At 47.1% G+C, this 21,417-nt stretch overlaps 1 protein-coding gene across 2 annotated transcripts in view; it reads right to left on the minus strand.

Annotated features, from left to right (window-relative positions):
- Window positions 1–21,417, minus strand: part of SLCO3A1 (solute carrier organic anion transporter family member 3A1) — a 115,576-nt gene that overhangs the window by 30,647 nt on the left and 63,512 nt on the right. For both annotated transcript variants that reach the window (XR_014504570.1, XM_083411994.1), the window contains exon 3: window positions 4,306–4,404. Coding sequence is in view for 1 of the 2 variants with exons in the window: in XM_083411994.1 (XP_083268120.1) it covers window positions 4,306–4,404 (99 nt within the window). In the remaining variant the exon portion in view is untranslated. The remainder of the gene's footprint in view (window positions 1–4,305; window positions 4,405–21,417) is intronic.

Consider the following 21,417-nt stretch of genomic DNA (forward strand, 5'->3'; position numbering starts at 1 on the left):
AAAGACTTGTAAAGAAACGGTAAATATGGATAATTTAGAGAGATGAAAACTGTGGAGAACGTAGTTTTAGAAAAATTATTTAAGGACCCATGCAGGGGAGGGGGAAGTCGTGAGATTCAGAGGGTCTCAAATATGGATATGGTAAAAGTTTTTTCTTTTTATTATTTTGATTTTTTTTGTAAAAACCAATAAAATATTTATTTTTTAAAAATGAGATTCCTGCATTGCAGGGGGTTGGACTAGATGACCCTTGGGGTCCCTTCCAACTCTACAGTTCTATAATTCTATAGGTAGCATTTGGAATATTCCCTGTCTGAAGCCCAGGACAGACACTGCCAGTCTCTATAGACAATATTGAGCAATATTGGGTCTCCAGCTGTTTTGGACTACAACTCCCATTTTCTGTAGCTAGCAAGACCAGTGGTCAGGGATGATGGGAATTGTAGTCCGAAGACAGCTGGAGACCCAAGTTTGGGAAACAGTGAGCTAATGAACCAATGGTCTGACTAGGTATAAGGCAGCTTCCTACGCCTCTGTTTTAATCAGTTTTTTCTTCCAATAGCTCAGCTGGTTGGAGCACGGTACTGAAAACGCCAAGGTTGCAGGTTCGATCCTTGTAAGGAACAGCTGCATATTCCTGCATTGCAGGGGGCTGGACTAGATGATCCTCAGAGTTCCTTCCAGCTCTACAATTCCCTGATTCTATGATTCTTCAGAGCCCTGAGGACTGGTATCTTATTATGACATTTGAGGGAAATGCCATAGCTCACATGTTTTGCATGCAGACGGCCCCAAGTTCATATTCGAATTCCTCCTCCATGATTGCAGTCATGGGATTTTTGTCTATCACATAACGGTGTATATTTTGACTCCACAAAGTGGGAAGTGACAGAGACAGGATGTTTGTGTTACTGTGTTCCGTGAAGTGGAACTACTGTCCTTTGTTCATTCTCTTTGCTGTCTGATGCTAGAGAGAGAGGGAGCCATGTTGCAGTGCTCTGTGTGTGTTTATATGTAAATAAAGTAGATTAGCCAAAATGTTGAGTTGATGATGTCTGTTACGCAAGCTGAGAAGATTCTGTGGATCCCTAAGTGTGCTGGTGTCTGTTGGCATCGGCCGCTGTGATGTTCGGGCAGAAGAAAGCTTTTGAAGCTCCCGAGCGATCAACCAGGAAGGAGGGAACATGCCAGTCGGGCATGTGTCTCTACCAGGGTCCTACTCGTGTGTAGGCTGAACTCCTGACAGTTCAACCCTTAGCATCTCCAGGTAGGGCTGAAAAAGACTCTGGGTCTGAAAATCTGGAGAGCCACTGCCAAGCAGTGCAGACAGTACTGAGCTAGAGGAACCAGTGGTCTGGCTCAAGAGAAGTCACCTTCCTATGTTTCTAGGAGCCTAGAATTGTACACCACAACTCGAGGACAGAAATGCTATGGCCGCATCTGAGTAGCACCCTGGAGTCTATGTTGCATATGCTGCAATCTTTACAAGGACCTTGCAAAGTAGGCCAGTATTATAATTCTCCTACTCCAGGAGGAAAGAATGACTTGAGCCAAGGACTTCCCTGCTGGCAAAGTACCGAGTGCCTTGGTGGTGCAAGATATAACAAAGACCAGAGGGAAAATGAGGAGGCAGGTCCTTGCTGCAAGGAGCTTACAATTTGAAATGCAACTGGAATGTGGCTGGAATGTGTCTGTGAATTGCGGCAATGCTTCTGGGCATCAGGGTGTTTAACCGCTGCCTTTTGTGTGGCTGGAATGTAGCCTTGATTCGTTGCTCCTCCCACTTTTGCCTTTGGCCCAGCCCACCTGTGGCCCCCCAGATTGTTCCCCATGAAGGAAAGTAGCCCTCTTCCCTTGTCTTAGCCATTGAGCTACACCAGCTGTTATGCCAGTAAGAAAACGTACACATGGTAGTGGTGGTGGGGTGCTAACTACACGTGATTAGCAATATATATTGCTAATATATTAGCAATCACATTGGAGTTTTTTTTTAAAAAAGAAAATAAATTCCAGGCACAAGGGGTGGGGTTCATGGTTATTACGGTCACAGCAAGCTGAAGCTGGGGTGTGTCTAGACATCTATGGAAACTTCAGAAATGCCATTTAAAACGAGGCAGCAAAGCGAGGCAAGGAAGGATGAAAGGATGAGGAAACCAGGTGGGGATGGAGAAACAGTTACTTTACAGCTCCCTCTGCTGGCCACAGGGGTCTCCTTTAAAAAAGAAAATAAATTGCAAGTTGTTCACAGCCGCATCAGCTGCTCCAGAATAAGCAGCAAAAGCAACTGATATTTTTAAATTGTTTATTTTTGGCAAGCCTCCCAGAACTGCACTGTGAGCACATAAGACGAGCCCTGTGGGATCTGGGTATAGACCATCTAAACCTAGCATCCTGTTCTCACAGTGGCCAACTGGTGTCAGAATTCCTGCTCCATGATTGCAGTCATGGGATTTATGTCTATCACATGACGGTGTATGTTTTGACTCCACAGAGTGGGAAGTGACGAAGACAGGATGTTTGTGTTACTGTGTTTTGTGAAGTGGGACTATTGTCCTTTGTTATTTTTTCTCTTTGCTGTCTGATGCTAGAGAGAGAGGGAGCCATGTTGTAGTGCTCCGTGTATGTTTATATGTAAATAAAGTAGATTAGCCAAAATGCTGAGTTGCTGAGGTCTGTCACGCATGATGTGCAAACTCTGCGGATCCCTAAGTGTGCTGGTGTTGGTTGGCATTGGTTGCTGTGATGCTCGGGCTGAAGAAAGCTTCTGAAGCTCCCGAACGAAAGACCAGGAGGGAGAGAACATGCCAGTCAGGCATGTGTCTCTGCCAGAGTCCTACTCGAGTGTAGGCTGAACTCCTGAGAACTGGATGCCCCCAAAGGAAAACCTCATCTTGCTTTATTGGCCGAGGGAGCCGGCGTACAGCTTCCGGGTCATGTGGCCAGCATGACTAAGCTGCTTCTGGCGAACCAGAACAGCACATGGAAACGCCGTTTACCTTCCCGCCAGAGTGGTACCTATTTATCTACTTGCACTCGACATGCTTTCAAACTGCTAGGTTGGCAGGAGCAGGGACCGAGCAACGGGAGCTCACCCCGTCGCAGGGATTCAAACCACTGACCTTCTGATCGGCAAGTCCTAGGCTCTGTGGTTTAACCCACAGCGCCACCCGCGTCCTCAGATTCATATGCTGTGGCTTAAATCAACACAGTGAGTTTGGCAGCTATTGTTAAAGTTGAGTGACTGAGTGAGGGAGAAATTTTTGGAACATATTGGGATATCAGCTCCGCTCAAGGTATGACGGATAGTAGCAAAAGATAGGCATAACAATTTACAAGGACGGGAAGAAGCGATACGGACAGAATAAATGTCACACGCAGGAAGAACAATGATATAGTATGAGATCTTCACTTGTAGTCTTATAAATTATTTAACGTGTCAACACGAATAGAAGTTATAAATATTGCAGCTGTTGTATAAGGGATTATTATTATGACTGGAATGTCAGTAAGATTTTGGAACGCAGAAATAAAGAAAATCATCAGAATCATCAATTCTAGCATGTGGGGGGTCACCTTATCTAAATTATATAATTTGGTATTTGAATGATTGATATCAGTAATTGTATTTTAAACTGGCATTGTTATAATGAGGCTATCATTGGATTATAATTGGAAAATTAATAAAAATGGTTATAAAATAAATAAATCATCACTTTCCCCCCTCTGCCAAAAATGGGGACTTAAGTTATTTTCAGGGGGAAAGCACAGCTCAGTGGTTGAGTACATGCTTTAGGTAAAAAGCTGACCTTTGCCAGGTCAAACCCTTGTCTGCCCAACCTGCTATTGCCTACACTGACTGGCAGCGGCTCTCCAGGATTTCAGGCAGGGCTCTCTCCTAGCCCTTCCTGGAGATGCTGTCAGAGGTCCACCTCTCGTTGAACCCAGGACCTTCTGCATGCAAAGCAATGGCTCTTCCCCAACATAAGATGCGGCCTTATATGGAGTCAAACCGCTGCTCCAACTAACCCAGTATTTCCTACACTGACCGGAAGCAGCTCTCCAGGATTTCCGGCAGGATTTCCAGCACCACCTGGAGATGCTGGGGATTGAACCTTCTGCATGCGAAACTTGTGAGCCACCCTGAGTTACAATCCTTGCTCAATGTGCCTAAAATGCTTGGAAGTTTTTTTGTTTTTTATTTTGCAGTTATGCAAGCCAGCCATTCTACACCTTCCAAAATGCAAATGGTCCCCCGCTCACCCTGCCATGCACAGGCCCATCACCTGCAACTAAGTGCCTCCTTACTTGTGTCGATGAAGACGGCGTCCACATAGATTTTGGTACAGAAGGAACCCAAGATAAATCCACAGGCTGGTCCAAACACAAGCATTGTAAACAAGATCCCTGTAGGGAACACAGAAAAACACAGTGAGAGGCGCGTCCTGGAACAAGGATCTAGTCCTCAGTGAGGTGCTCGATACAAGGATGGGTTGTAGCATTCTGAGTTACCGCTGGGGAGCAGTGAGGGAAGAAAAGTTCTCTGGTGATTGAAGTTTCCTCCAGACCAAAGCATTCCCTGCACACAGAAAGCTAGCAGCTCATGGGAGAAGAGCTCTATGCAAGTCTTCTCCTGACTTGATGGTTTTCTTAGGTAGGGGAGACCGTTCCACTAATCACTGCCTTTCAGCTTGCCCTACCTCACAGGGTTGTTGTAGCAATTTAATGAGAATGGTGGAGACCCATGCATGCCACCTTAAGCTCCTTGGAGAAAAAGATGGGATGCAATTATTTGCAATAACAATAATAATAACTAAGCAAAGCAGTCTTATGCCACTTTCACAGTCATGGCCACTTTCAAATCATGCTGGGAATTGCAGTTTGCTATGGGGTGCTGAGTGGGACGCGGGTGGCGCTGTGGGTTAAAGCCTCAGTGCCTAGGGCTTGCCGATCGAAAGATCGGCGGTTCGAATCCCCGCGGCGGGGTGCGCTCCCGCTGTTCGGTCCCAGCACCTGCCAACCTAGCAGTTCGAAAGCACCCCCGGGTGCAAGTAGATAAATAGGGACCACTTACTAGCGGGAAGGTAAACAGCATTTCCGTGTGCGACTCTGGCTTGCCAGAGCAGCGATGTCACGCTGGCCACATGACCCGGAAGTGTCTTCGGACAGCGCTGGCCCTTGGCCTCTTTGAGTGAGATGGGCGCACAACCCTAGAGTCTGTCAAGACTGGCCCGTACGGGCAGGGGTACCTTTACCTTTACCTATGGGGTGCTGAGCCGAGAGAGCTACAATTCCCAGCACCCTTAGCAAACCACAGTTCCCAGGATCCTCCATGTCTGTTGAAGTGCTTTAAATGTATGGCGTTGGACGTGACGGATGCCGGCTGAACCTCTGTTGGAAGATAAATCCACAGCATGGGACCAGCGGGACTAAATCCCCAAATTCTGGCTGAAGTCGGACAGATTCTCTTTGTTCTCCTTCCGATTTAAAAAAATGCCTCGAGGCACTTTCCCTTCCGACAAGTCTGCTAACAGAACTGCAAAGATTGCCCTCCAGAAACTGAACCAAAAGCAACGTTTGTACGTGACCAGACCAAACGCAACGGTTCTATGAGTCTAAACATCTGAGAGAGTACTGGGGTGTTTTTTTTCTTTTATTTCTCGCTTCCTCCAGTCTGAGATTTCACCACTAGAGTATGCTGTATGCTAAAGCACTAAGCATGGAAAGAAGACAGAGGGTTTCTTTTCCTTTTCCTTTTTTAAAAAGAGAAAGGATATTAACTAAACAAATTTCCAACACGGGTTAAATACTCTGAGCCCCCCACCCCTAAAAAAGAGCTTAATGTTTTATTATGTCTTTATATTTGTTGGAAGCTGCCCAGAGTGGCTGGGGCAACCCAGTAAGATGTGTGGGGTATAAATAGTAAAATCATCATTATGGAATGGGGTGTCTCTATTGGAGAAATGTTGGAGGGTATGCAAACCTGTTTAACCAGGACAGAAGCTTGGGGGGGGGGCATCTCCGTAGCAGATTGTTCCTCTTGCAGACTGCTTTTTCAACCTCAGAAAAAATGTGATTGCCTTCGTCCAGCCAACACGACCGGCTGCCTCTTTAAAGCCCACGTTAATCTCAAAAGCCTACTTGCCCCACATTTCCCCGCTGTGGCCGGCTGATAGTAAAGGGGTGTGTCTCCCCCACAGAGAGATTACTGGGATATATTTAACCGAGGTGCCTACATGTGCGGCTTGGAGTGGGGTGGGAGAGAGGAAAATGGACAGAGCATGCGTGGACGTTCAACTGCCTAATGGTGTCCATGTCACCCAGGAGACCACAGCCGCAGACACAAGGAAAGAAAAGTTGTTCTGTTGCCTCAAGAGATCAATTCCTGGTTCGCATGGAGAAGCTGTTTTCAATGCGACGGAAGCGTGCAACTGTTCTGAGGCAGCACCAAATGTTGAAAATTTGCACCCCTAACAACAGTTTCACGCTTTTGAATTATGGTGCTGAAGGAGACTCTTGAGAGTCCCATGGATTGCAAGAAGATCAAACCTCTCCATTCTTAAGGAAATCAGCCCTGAGTGCACACTGGAAGGACAGATCCTGAAGCTTAGACTCCAGTACTTTGGCCACCTCATGAGAAGAGAAGACTCCCTGGAAAAGACCCTGATGTTGGGAAAGATGGAGGGCACAAGGAGAAGGGGACGACAGAGGACGAGATGGCTGGATAGTGTTCTCGAAGCTACCAGCATGAGTTTGACTAAACTGTGGGAGGTGGTGCAAGACAGGAGTGCCTGGCGTGCTCTGGTCCATGGGGTCACGAAGAGTCGGACATGACTAAACGACTAAACAACAACAACAAACACCTTTGTGCCTGGGGCAACTGGCCCCATGACCCCCCCCCACACTACCCCACTGAGTCCACCACTCCTTTGTCACACCTTAGACCTGTTCTCTGCATGTGGAGTGCAAGCTTTCTTCCTCCCCTAAGACCGTAAAAAGGGTGCTACTCAATCAGGCCAATGGAAGGGATGTTGACTGCTGAGAAAGCCAAACCTCGAATCTGCCTGAACACATGAATTTGCCTGATCTGTGAACACACACCAATAGGGTAGTGGCAAATTCAGGATCCCTTCATGATAGTCACAGCCACACCCCTCATAGCCAGGCCCACATTTAAGATAATACAGCCACCTAAAATCACATAATAATCTGTTAATTATACACTAATAATAATTACAGGCGCATGGCAATGATCAGTGCCAATCTCCATGTGTTGCCTTTCAGCTAGAGCTACTATTTTCGGTGCAGTGCTCCAGTGAGGAGTGGTTTAATGCTTAGCTTTGGAGCATACAGAACAACTCCTCCTCACTGTTCTTCCTGAGCACCTTCTCCAGAGTGAGACTAGCAGCCAATCCTCAATGGCTGACTCGCCTTCTTTTGCTCCGATTGGCTCCAGTCAACACAAAGGGTGGGGAGAATGGTCTTTGAGCCATTGCAACCTCTGCAACCACTACAGCTCTGTCTCATGCACACCCCATTGGATTGCCTCGTATCTCCCAGGGTCATTCCAAAGTCATTTTAACAGTTGCCAGGAATCGGACCTGGGGCCCTCTGCCTTCAAAGTGTGCTCTCCTACTGAGGTTGCCATCCATTCAAAGTACTTGGCTTCCTACAAATAACCATGGGAACTGTCGTTCCCCTCCACAGAGCGACAGTTCCTGTCACCCTTAACAAACTACGGTTCCCAGGATTCCTCAAGGGAAGCTGTGTGCTTTGAATGGATTACGTATATGTGAGGAAAGGGTAAAGGGACCCCTGACCATTAGGTCCAGTCGTGGCCGACTCTGGGGTTGCGGGGCTCATCTCGCTTTATTGGCTGAGGGAGCCGGCGTACAGCTTCCGGGTCATGTGGCCAGCATGACTAAGCCGCTTCTGGTGAAACAGAGCAGTGCATGGAAACACCGTTTACCTTCCCGCTGGAGTGGTACCTATTTATCTACTTGCACTTTCGAACTGCTAGATTGGCAGGAGCAGGGACCAAGCAATGGGAGCTCACCCCGTCGCGGGGATTCGAACTGCCGACCTTCTGATCGACGAGTCCTAGGCTCTGTGGTTTAACACACAGTGCCACCCGCGTCCCTTACGTATATGCGAGCTCAGCGACAATTCAGCAGAATACATAATTCATTTCTAAAGAAGAAACCTTTAGCCGAGGCAACGGGGAGTTAGCTAATGATCCATGGCCAACCAATGGCCTTTTAAATCTCTAGTGGGAACAGAGAGGCAGTAACTAACAGGCCAGATATTAGCAGGGCTGTAAACCTGGCCCTGCATTTCAACTCAAGAGAGCACCAGCATGTCTTTGCATGCAAAAGGTCCCAGGTTTCAATTCCTAGCATCTCAAGGCAGGGCTGGAAGAGACCCCTGTCTGAAACCCTGGAAAGCTGCTGCCAGTCAGTGTATACAAATGTTGCTCTAGACGGACTAGTGGTCTAACCTGCTGTAAGACAATTTCCTAGGTTTCTGTGATTTCTGTATCAAGGAGAAGGGCCACAGTTCAGTGGCAGAGCATTCTGTCTTTCATGTAGAAGGTCCCAGCTAGGGATGGGAGATATCCCTCTCTGAAACCCTGGAGAGCTGCTGCCAGTCAGTGTAGGCAATTGTGTTCTGGATGAACCAGTGGTTTGACTCGGGGTAAGGCAGAATTTCAACGTTCTTTTGTTCCCATAGGCAGCTCTTAGTCATGATGTAACTTAGTGCAAGGCCACAGGAACATCCTCTTGATTGATCCACAACCTTTCTGAAAAACTACACGGTCCACAGTTTGAGACTCTGTGGACTACACTGACTTTGGGAAGCAGCCCTCCAGGGTTCAAGAGGAGAGTCTTTCCTACGTCTACATGAGTCTGTTTGGAGGCAACTCTGAGTCTCTCCAGGCATGTGGGCGGGTGGCTTTTAGGAAGCCTGACAGCGAAATCTAATACGAAAAGGTACACACAGCCCCTGCCTCCTGGCTGGCCGAAGCGGTTCCCGTCTGCTGCAAAATCTCACTTGCCAGGTGAAACCTGCTCTCCATTATTCATGGGTGCGCTGCTGCGGCGATTACAAAAAAACATGGTTATTTTAAAAATTAAATAAAAAAAACCTTCCCTTCCTCCTCCCTGACTCTTATCTCTCTGCTTCCCCCCCCCCCCCCGCCCTGCCAAGATGCTGGCGCTGTCAGACTCCATCACCCCACTTGGTACAAGCGCCTGGCTGGAGCTGCTTTGATCCCCACCAGAATAAAAGGAGAACATTAAAGCAAGTCATCCTGGCATTGCCTCTCATTAATTAACAGCTGCAGGCTTTTTAAACATCTGTCAGGGATACTTTAACATTCCCTTTACTCTCATGGCTACGTCGAGAAGGCGAATAAATCAAGAGCAGACTCTGCCTTGGCAGGACTTGGGGTTTTTCGCTTCTGCCATGTTTTCACAGCAACAGTAACCAAAAGCTGGACGCAAAATCGGGTGTACTGATCAAGGCAGCCACCCAGCCCTCACCAAACCTGTGTGCTCCAGATGTTTTGGATCACAATGTCCATCAGCCCCACCCAGCGCAAATGGTATGATGTTGGAAGCTGATGGCAGCCTGTGCTGACTGAAATGAAGCAGACCTTTCTCAGGAACAAGCAGTAATGAAAGCAGGAACTCGTGTGACCACCCTGATAGCAAATCATCATGAATGCATGATAATAATAATAATAAAAAAAGGATATCTGGAGAGGCCCCGAATATGCCCATGGGGCCAAGAGGGTTGGAAACCAAAGTAGATGTCAGGCTTCGGGGAATCGGCTTCCTCCCCACCGTGGCAGTAGATAAGAAGATCAAAGAAAGAAACATCTTACCAGTTAGCAATTTTAATAATCACAGTGAGAGAAATGGCGGTGCTCCCAATTAAGGATACACCTCCTTCCATCCCTATTAATCTACATCCCCCCTACGTTTTGTAATCTGAGTTTGTAACCTCTGTGCTTTCTGTTCTGAGACTTTCTGAGCCCTTCAAGACTTTGAGGAATGCTGTCCAACTGTGAATCTTTTAACCCTCTCTCTTCCAGTGTTTCTTCACCTAGCTGTTCCCCATCCAGTATTTCCCAGCTTCTGCCTCCTGAACTATGCCCCTCTGCAAACCACTCTTCCAAATCTATACTTTCCTCCTGCTCCTGGGAAGATTCAGGATCAGGGGGAGGGGGTGGTTCCCACCATTCTTCCTCAATGCCGTTCTCCTCAGCAAGGTCTCTGACAGTCGATCTCTATGTTTCACCCTGAGAAGCTTGGGGGTTAACAGCCCTTTGCAAGCTTCAAATTGTAGAGTCAGGAAAGGTTTTGGGCAACCAAAATAATCAAGGGGATGGAACAAGTCCCCCATGAAGAAAGGTTGCAGTGTTTGGGACAATTTAGAGAAAAGGCAACGAGGCATGAAGAAAGTGGCGTGCTTTAGGCAGATTCACCTTTAAAGGTGAACTGAATCGAAATTCTCCCCCCTCCCTAGTTCTATGGAAGGTTTTAAGAAGCATCCAAACATTTTCTTGTTCTTCTGGACATCTGAACGGTACAGCTTTATAATCGGCCAAATTCGCATTGGCTTCCCGCTGTTCTTCTGTTTACTGCGAAAGGATGTTGTTGTTGGTGAGCATTTAATAAAATCCAATATTTCCAGTGTGAGTTGAAAAGGCATTGTGTCCTCTTCTGTCCTCCTCTCTTTTATTTATATAAATATTGCCATTGTCTGCTCCTTCAGGGGCCTCCAAACTGGGAACCAAAGGTGGAATAAAAATGTAAAGAGAGCTACGCAAATAAACAGAGGGCGAATTTGACAGCTATTTATATGGCAACATGTTTCAGGCATGCTGGCTGCTAAAACATAGCTGCCAGTGCCTTCCAATTATCTTTTCTCTTAGCAAGCAGCTTTAAAATAATCTTTTTTTAAAAAAAGGAAAAAAATGAAACAAACAAATGGGCAAAAAGGCAGGATTTTAAGAGATTGTTGTACTGGCAAATTATGCATAAATGCCATGCAATTTAATTTCCAGGGCCTTCACCGGGAATAATACCATCCCGCTGTGTCGTCTTCATCTGCCTCCTAATAAACTGATTACAGGCTAACACGCCAAAGCCCTGAGCACCATTATCCATTATTTAGGTCCCGGAAAAGATGATAATTAACCCACAGGTCCTGAGATGCTCCATTGTCACACAGACAATAGGCGGCTGCGTGGCAGAAGCACAGCACGAGTTGCTCCTTCCCGTCAACTTAATTACTTGGGCAAAGTGCCAGGCCCCCCCCCCCCCGGCAATCGCGCACCAGCTTGTTGCAACTGCAGCAAGCGCAAGATAAAAAAAAGATTTCAGGTACTGCAGGTGTTGTGCCAATACAGGTTGTGATATCTCTGGGCCAGCCACAAATCCAAGCTCATGAGAATGGGAAAGACTACCTTGCCGGGTCGGAAGCTAAAGGTCCATCCAGACCAGCACTTTCTTTTCTAGCCCTGCTGCAGCCAGGCAGATGCCTCTAGGAAGATCACACAGATCCATGGAACTCACTGCCACAGGACATAATGATGCCAACAACTTGGGTGGATGTAAGGAAAGGTTGGATGGATTCATGGAGGATAAGGCTATCCATGCCTACTAGCCATTATGGCTATGCTCTGCTTCCGTAGTTGGAGGGAATACCAGTTTCTGGAAATTACAGCAGGGGGAAGTACTCTTGTGGCCCGGGTCCTCAGTGCAAGTTTCCTTGAGGCATCTGGTTGGCCACTGTGAGAACAGGATGCTGGACTAGATGGGCAGGCTCCTATGTTCTTCAGTTCTTCTTCCCAGAATGCGGCAGCTAGACTGGTGACTGGGGGCGGTCGTTGAGACCACATCACACCAGTCTTGAAATACCTACATTGGCTCCCAGTACGTTTCCGAACACAATTCAAAGTGTTGGTGTTGACCTTTAAAGCCTTAAATGGCCTCGGTCCAGTATACCTGAAGGAGTGTCTCCACCCCCATCGTTCTGCCTGGACGCTGAGGTCCAGTGCTGAGGGCCTTCTGGCGGTTCCCTCATTGCAAGAAGCAAAGCTACAGGAAACCAGGCAGAGGGCCTTCTCGGTAGTGGCGCCCGCCCTGTGGAACGCCCTTCCATCAGATGTCAAAGAGATAAACAACTATCTGACGTTTAGAAGACATCTGAAGGCAGCCCTGTTCAGGGAAGTTTTTAATGTGTGACATTTTAATGTATTTTTAATCTTTGTTGGAAGCTGCACAGAGTGGCTGGGGAAACCCAGCCAGATGGGCGGGGTACAAATAAATTATTATTGTTATTGTGTTATTGTTATTATATTCCCACGATTGCCTCCTCCATCAGGAATGGGGAACCCATAGTGCCCTTCCTATGTTGTTGGACTCACATTCCCATCATCCTAACCATTGGCCATGCTGGCTGGGGCTGATGGGAACTGGAGTCCAACAATATCTGGGTGGCCACAAGTGAAGCATCTACTGGGCTTTACTGACTGGGGACATTCCCATCTCTACCTGGGAGTGAACCTGGAACCCTCTGCATGCAAAGTAGATGCTCTACCATTGAGCTGTCACCTCTGTCTGGTTGTAAATTAAGATCAGTAAAGAGGCTGGTCCATTCAGATAAATGCAGCCCTGGCCCATGAACCTCAGTCTGCCCACATCTAGCGCCCACCTGCTTGTCTTCTTATTTATGAGCAGTCCAGAGGGTGGCACTGGCTGTCAGCTGCCTCCTCCTTCATCTCAAGTGTTGCCCTTGCAAAACTCAGCAGGGAGGAGGATGGGGGCAAAACTAGGATTAGCTGGAACTGCTTGCCATTGGCTCTGGCGCCACCTACTGTTGCCCTCTCTGCCTTATGCCCCAATAAGCAATAGTCCCAATTGGCACCAACCATCACTGTTGCGACTCTCACTGCAATATCTATGAAGGATAAACCAGCAGCGTTCACTCCTCAGGAGGAAAAGGGATGGGAGGATGAAGCGTCCAGGGAAGCATGTCAGCCCTTTGCTTCCACACAAACCGACTTTGAGCTCCGATTCAATTCTTTTGTGGTGCTTAATAGCACTTCATGCAATCCATTAAGTAACTCAGGAGACCTTTGTGAAAATGCTCTCGTGTTTCTCTCTGGAGGGAATTCTGAAGCTCTAAAAGTAATTTGCTGCGGGCTCGACAAAGCACAAGCAAAGGAGTCGCTCATCACATGCGCAGGAGGGAAAGAGCAAAACCATCTGCCTTCAAGAGCCCGCAATGCGCCGGGATTAAATGGGGAAAGGGCCAATTAGCTCAGGCCGACACTTTCATCTGTCTCAGATTACCGTAATCAAACGCAAAAGCAGTTTGTGATCTCTCCCTCCCCGAACCTTCTTCTGGAAACTCACGAGAAGCACATTGGCTCTGCTGGAGTCATGCAGCGTCAAAGAGAATGAGGTTGTGATGTCGGAAGCTGCCAGTTCAAATCTCACCACCGCTGCAATTTCAATAGGTAGCCTTAAGCAAGTTACACTCCCTGTCAGCCTCAATCTCTGTCACTACCTGCCCCGCAATATAGGGACAATGACACTGGTCTACCCTACTGGGCTTCGGCAAGGACTTCTGCAATACTCAACTTTCATTCTGAACGTTCAAATGCACCCGATAAAGCTTCTGCATGCAGGAATCCCCAGCATCTCTAGTTGAAAGGACTGAGAAGGAAGAAACGGGAAAGAACTCTCTCTGCCTAAACACTGGGCTCAGGCCTCATTTGGACCATACATTTAAAGCACTACTATGCTACTTTAGGGACGTGGGTGGCGCTGTGGGTTAAACCACAGAGCCTAGGGCTTGCCGATCAGAAGGTCGGCGGTTCGAATCCCCGCGACGGGGTGAGCTTTGGTTGCCCGGTCCCAGCTCCTGCCAACCTAGCAGTTCGAAATCACGTCAAAGTGCAAGTAGATAAATAGGTACCACTCTGGCGGGAAGGTAAAATGTGTTTTTGTGCGCTGCTCTGGTTCGCCAGAAGCGGCTTAATCATGCTGGCCACATGACCCAGAAGCTGTACGCCGGCTCCCTCGGCTAATAAAGCGAGATGAGCGCCGCAACCCCAGAGTCGTCCGCAACTGGACCTAATGGTCAGGGGTCCCTTTACCTATGCTACTTTAACAGTCAAGGCTTCCCCCAAGAATCCTGGGAATGGTAGTTTGTTAGGGGTGCAAAAGGTATTTTTGTGTGTGGAAGTCATGATAGCAGTTTTCCTACCTAAATGCATTGGCAAGTAATTGCATAATTAATTATGTTAGCTTTGGCCATAGCGGATAGTGAATAAACCCTATTTCTCCCAAGAATGACGTCCACCAATTCATGGAAATAACACCCAAACTATGCTGAATCATAGGCAGCTAAAATAAGCAGTTTAGCTTCTGAATTGCAGTTGGCTCTCTCTGTCCAGTGCTGGAGACATTGTCCATCTTTCACACAAACTCAAGGGACTCTGTGACACAGTTGCTTTTAAAAATAGCACCACGAATGGTGGAAGTGGAATTAGCAGCTTCTAAAAATAATCTCTCCACTGAGGTCGCTCTTTGCTCCCTTCAGATGGGCTATGTACTTTACACCATTGCCCATAAGCAGCTGTCTGAGGGATTTCTTGCACTGCAGAAACATCAGCAAAAGAGAGGGAGAAGATCCCTGAACAACCACTCAGGTGTAAAGGTTGGACAGCCCCCTTCCAGAAAAATGCCTATCCTGGTGTGAGTCGCACACTGAACTCCTTTCTCAGTGAGAATAGAACAGGTCTTAAAACATTGCTTTGGTTTAACGAGCAAGCTGCCAGATCCTTGTTCACTTTCTCCCACTGCAAGAAAGAAAACTGCATTCCAAAAAGTACAGCTCAGTAACCAAACAAATTCACTGCAGGGAAAAGGGGGTGCCAGACTCCACCCTCAGCATCTTCAGATTGGAAAGATTCCTGTCTGGAAGAGTGAAGAGCCATGACCAGTCACTGTTGACAATACTAGGCTAGACAGATCAATGATCTGAACCTTGTATAAGGTAGTTTCTTCTGTTCCTTATTCTATTTAAATTCAGATCAAATAGGAAGTTTGGGAAGCACTTTGCAACTGTTCTTTAAAAAAATTGGTGAATGTACTTTTAAAGATTATAAACCACTCTCCATTCCACCCTGATAATTGCCACCTGCCTGGATTTCAACTTGTCTGAATTAATTTTAAGATGTATTTTAATTAATTGATGTCTGTTCTCATGTTTATTGTGTTGTTTTTATGATGTTGGGACGTGGGTGGCGCTGTGGGTAAAAGCCTCAGTGCCTAGGGCTTGCCGATCGAAAGGTCGGCGGTTCGAATCCCCGCGGCGGGGTGCGCTCCCGTTGTTCGGTCCCAGCACCTGCCAACCTAGCAGTTCGAAAGCACTCCCGGGTGCAAGTAGATAAATAGGGACCGCTTACTAGCGGGAAGGTAAATGGCATTTCCGTGTGCGGCTCTGGCTCGCCAGAGCAGCGATGTCACGCTGGCCACGTGACCCGGAAGTGTCTTCGGACAGCGCTGGCCCCTGGCCTCTTGAGTGAGATGGGCGCACAACCCTAGAGTCTGTCAAGACTGGCCCGTACAGGCAGGGGTACCTTTACCTTTACCTTTTATGATGTTAGCTGCTCTGAGCTTGGCCTCGGCTGGGGAGGGTGGGATACAAATAAATCATCATCATCATCATCATCATCATCATCATCATTATTTGCCTTTGGCATTCCAGCAATTATCTTTTAAATAGTCTCTAACAGTGTAGCTCCCCATGTGAATGGGTGGCCCAGCAGTATTCTGTTTTCTCAAGCTTTAGAAACATCTTACCCCTCCCTCCTCCTCCTCCTACATAAGGAAACTTCCTTTCTGTTGCTCAAGAAAAGGCTATAGCTCACTGGCAGAGCATCTGCTTTGCATACAGAAGGTCCCAGGTTCAAACCCCGCCATCTCCAGGTAGGGTTGTGAGAGACCCCCTTGCCTGAAACCTGGAAAGCCAAACCCATTTAGTGGAGAACAGTGGAGTGAAGCCTATGGACATCCAGATGTTGTTGGACTCCATATCCCATCTCCCCTAGCTATTGGCCATGCTGGCTGTGGCTGATGGGAGCTGGAGTCCAACAGCATCTTAAGCACCCCTGAGTTAGATGCTCATCATTGATACTGGGGCATCTTCCTATGTTGCCATCCCTGGAAGTTTATTAGAGGTTCCTGAATGTACAGGTTGGTAATGATGAATGTGTCAGTTTGCATTTCTTAGTACAGAAAGTATTGATCTGATGTGCAGAGATCTTTCCTATTCTAATTAATTCAATAGGGTTCTGGAGGCTTCTTCTTTGTGTGAAAGAAGCAGGCAAGATGTTCATGACTGTTTGGGTTATTCCTTCTGAGAAGCTGAGTACAGCTGGTTTAAACTGGTTCTGTTATCCCTTCTGTCAAGGGATAATAGTCAGGCCAGAAGGAGCCTGGGTTTCACACTTTCTCTTTCTATCTCTTTTTTCCTCTACATGACAGAATGCACTTTGACACACCATTGCCGAAATGTGCAGTCACATGAGTGGAAGTTTCAGGACCAACCGAAGGGATTACTGTCTTCACACAGTGCAGTTAAACTATGGAGTTCATTTCCACAAAAGGCAGTGACGGTCAGCAATTTGGATGGTTTTAAAAGAGGCAGAGACAAAAACAAATGGAGGTGGCTATCAGGCCTAGCTTGCAGACATCTGGTTGGCTTCTGTGAGAACAGGATGCCGAACTAAATGGGCCACCGAGCTGATCCAGGAGGCCTAGTTTCAAGTTCTTCTGGCCATGCTCTGGGTCCCACATTCTGTTTATATCAAGTGACAGTGGAGCCCAACAGCTCTGGCCAGAAACCACCATGAATTGAGTCTGCCTTAGGACAGAGGTCAGCAGATTTCAGGCTTGATGGATCCACCAACCAGAGCCAGATCAAAATGGCTACACTTAGTATTATGGCTCAGGGTGCCTCTGAGCAGATACTCAGCCAGGGAAATTGTTTTTAGGCTCAGAACTGATCTCATAGAGCCCTTGCACACACAGATCCACTCCTGGTTCCACAAACCACCAGCTTTCTTCATTTCAGCAAACTAATTTAGAAAAAAACACCCTTTCCCCAAAACTCTGCCTATCGACTGAAAATTGCCCTGAAATCTACCTGTAGATACCAATCTCCATTCTGCACACCCCCAGAATCCTCTGTTGCAGGTAGACAATGCCAAGATCACAAAAAAATTTTGAATGGTCACTGTGCTGCAATACCTCACATCTAAATTTCATCTGAATTATCATAGGGTGTAGTTTTATTTTTGCAATTCATTGCAATTTGACTCCATGGTATACTTCGCTGCCACCCTGCACTCAAGTGTCTGTATATTCCCAAAGGGAGGATAGAACTTAATTCATCAGATGCAACCGGACTCTGGTCCACAGACATTTTATGTGCCATAGAAATATTGTCGCTCTTGAAGGAGCTATAGAACTCTCCGCGTTGCCTTTCCTGAAGTGTTTGGGGTCCCAGGGCAGGTGCGTTCCATGGCAAGGGCTCTCCTGGAAGGCAGAACATTTGAGCCGTGCCGTCCTTCAGGACAGCCTGCTGATTTCTAAAACGACAAAGCAGCTGGTGGGATGCTGCTCTGAAATGTCATGGAACAATAGTTGCAAACATGCTTGGGGAAGTCAACGATTGCTATGATACTCTGGCGATTTAACACCCGGCTGTTGCTGCGGCAACTGCCTCACAGGGATGCAACAAGCACCCAGAAGAGCAAAGAGCTCTCCAACCACTTATTTGCTCAGCCTTCCTACGGGGGCCGGAGGAATGTTTACTTTCCACCATCTGTCTCCCGGCTTTGCTTTCAATAGGCCAAGTGACCTTCAGGAGGTCGCGGCACCCTTGGGCTACTCAAGAAAATGCTGCGGCGAATTTTGCATTCTTGGAACAGAAGAAGGGGCTCCCTTTGAAGAGGTGCTGGGACTTGAACTTGGGACATTCCTGAGTATGCAGAGCAAGTGCTCTCCAGGGTTTCCTCTCCCCCACCCCCAACCCCAGCTTGATCTGGAAATGCTGCAAATCTTATGCCTGCAGAGTATGGGCTCTGTCAGTAACCTCTGCCTCTTTCCTTAACTAGTACTAGCATCTGAACTGCAGATTTTTTTCCAGGCCTCCTCCCTTCTTATGCCTTGAGAAGAGTCTGGCTTCTGGTTCAGGCCAAAGGCTCATCCAAGCTCCCTCTTAGCTCACTTCAAATGCCCTCTACTCCTGATAGGGCAAAGGCAGAGAGCCAGTTAAGAGTGATGCAGTGGTTTGAGTGTTGGACCAGGCCTGTAAGACCAGGATTCAAATCCCCAAACAGCCATAAAACTCAGAGGCCAATCACAGTCTCTTAGCCTAACTGCTTCACGCAGTTGCTGGGAGGACAAATTTGAGCTCCTTGGAGGAAAGCCGAGATATAAATAAATGTAAGAAATAAATAAAATAATAGGAGGCATAAAAGTTGCAGAAAGGTGACGTTTTCCTCTTGCACACTCTAGTCATTTTCCTAATTAAGGTCTTGCTGGTGTTTCTTCAAATATTATTCATGATTTCGCCTGCACAAGACTCTGTCTGTAATGGGTTTATAAGAGAGGAAGGAGGCTTAGGAGTGGGGCAGGCTGAACACACTTGATTCAGTGACCTACAGCCAGAATGATAACTCAACTGACCACAAAATTTGAAGTTAATGACAGCCTTTGAGCTGTGCAGCCATGAAACTCCGGGTCAGTGGATGATGAGAAAACAAGGAGGACCAGAGAAATGTCAAAAGCTGAGAACAGCCGGGGAAAAGCAAATAATGTCAGAAACAATATACTTTGATTTCTCCCCTCCCTTTCCCTCCTGATGGCTCTGTCTGCAAAACATACCAGAGCATCATTTTTACACAACAAAGGCCAGCAAAATCCTCTCCAACAGCATAAGGCGGCACAGCAGGAACAGAGGTGGCTGCCTTAACCTCAGCTACACCAATGGTCTAACTAGCTCAGCATTGACAACACAGGTTGGCAGCTGCTTTTGGGGGTTTCAGTCAGGTCGTCTTTCCTAGCCCTACCTGGGGACGCCAGGGACTGAACCTGGGACCTTCTGCATGCATAACTAGTGGTTTATTCCTGCACAATGGCACTTTCCTTAAAAACAAAATAAGATCCCAGTCCCCCTTTAAATAGGAAACTGCTTTATACTGAATTGGACCACTGATCCATCCAGCTCACTGACTGACAGTGGTTCTCAGTTTCGGGTAGGAGTTTTCTGTCCAGAGATGTTGAGCCTCAACAGCAGAGTTACTGTTGCCTGGTGTAAACAGAATTTTCGAACCTAGAGCATATGCATAAGAACATAAGAAGAGCCCCAATGGATCAGGCCAAAGGGGGCCCCATCTAGGGGAGTATCCTGTTCTCACATTGCCACAACGGGAAGCCTGCAAGCAGGAGCTGAGCACAACATCAGTCTCCCCTCCTGAATCTGATAGCTTTCTCCCCCATGAATTTGTCTAATTCTCTTTTGAAGCCATCCAAGCCAGTGACTATCACAGTCTCTTGTGGGACCGAATCCTACCGTTCAACTCTGCACTGAATAGGTACTTTCCTTTGTCTGTCCTGAACCTTCCACCCAGTAGTCTTGTGTGACTTCACATTTCAGGAATGGTTGTGCCAGCTGCCTTTTACCAAAGGGCATTCATCCTTACAGGTCCCTACAGTGAAGACCCCCCTAATAAACTTCCAAGGAAGAACTGGAAACGTAAGAAGCTGCCATACTAAGAAGTATGACCATTGACCCATCTAGCTCAGGGGTGATTAACCTGTGGTCCTCCAGATGCTATTGGACTCCAACTCCCATCAGCCCCACGCAGCATGGCCAACAGTCAAGGGTGATGGGATCCAGAGTCCAAAAACCTCTGAATGGCCACCGGCTTCCTCCGCACGCACCCTGCGCTACACCAAATTGGATTGGTTCTCCAGGTTTGCAGATAGCCACTCTATCAGGTTTCCTCAGCGGGGAAGATGGGAAGTGAGGCTAAAAGACCAGCTTCATGGGGCACCTCATGCCCCTGGGCTGTTTCTACGGTCGTTATAAGAATCACCGTTTAAGAATTGGCCCCCAAAGTTTGCTTCCCCCCCTCTTCCCCCCATCCCTTTCCCCTTGTGCGTCATGATTTTTTAAAAGCCTGTTGGCAGGGACCGTATGGGAGCCTTTTGGGCTGAAGAGAGGGCTGAAAATGCTGCAAATAAATAAGAATAATAACAACCATATTAATAATGTTGGGCATTGAACCTGGGACTTCCAGAATGCAAAGCAGGCACATTATCCTTGAGCCACAACCCTTCCCGCTTTATATAAGCTTCTTTCCTCTCAAATCTCAAGAACCTGTTCTGTTTTGCTGATGGCTTTTCAAGTTGCAATAGCTTGGAATTGGTATGAATGAGAGAGGGAGTCAGATGGGCGGAAAAACAACCTTCCCTCACTCTTATTAGCTTTCATGAACTGTATCAGTGGATTTCAAAAACGTCTACTGCCAGGAACCCTTCTAGATATGCATCTGGCCTAACAATATGGAACCATATTTATTTACCCTTCTAAATACATGAGAAATCATCCCCACTCTCCCTGTCAACGGTGTTAAGAATTTCGCAGGTGAGCAGATATCATGAAATCCTCTTATCCCCGCCGGATACAGCAGCCAAACTGGGGATGGCATGAGTCATTAAAAACAGCACATTGATCCAAGTCAGATATAATCCAAGGGACTTTTCCTTTTTTTATTGGATTTCATATAATTTTACAAAGCTAAAAATGAAAACAACAAATAAGGCATAATAGCAGAAAAGGAACACTCGATATTCCCCACCCTCCTACCTCCCTAGCCCTCAGTGGTGCAGTTAGGACTTTTTGAAGACCCCCTGCTGCATGGAATTTTTTAAAGAGGAATCTAAATATCCCCAAGGCTGCAGAGGCGAATCGGGAAAGCTTTGTATTGCATTGAGCCCAAGAACCATGAGTTATGTGGCCAGTGGTAGTATTTATCACTTCTTTTTCACTTTAACACTTCAATAATTTGCTTTTGTTTTGGGGTCTATAAATAAAACCCAATAAAAGGAAAAGGAACACTTCTTCCCTGGGTAGGAAACAGCAGTCCATGCTCATCTCCAGCAAAGGCAATAAATCTCTCTTCCTTCCCTGCCTCCCATCTTTTTCTTTGCAGTATGGATCAGGAGGAGCAGGGGCAAAAAAATTACCGTATTTTTCGCCCCATAGGACGCACCGGCCCATAGGACGCACCAAGTTTTTTTGGGGGGGGAAATAAAGGAAAAAAAA

This window comes from Podarcis tiliguerta (genome assembly GCF_965153285.1).
Source record: "Podarcis tiliguerta genome assembly, chromosome: 14".
Lineage (NCBI taxonomy): Eukaryota > Metazoa > Chordata > Lepidosauria > Squamata > Lacertidae > Podarcis > Podarcis tiliguerta.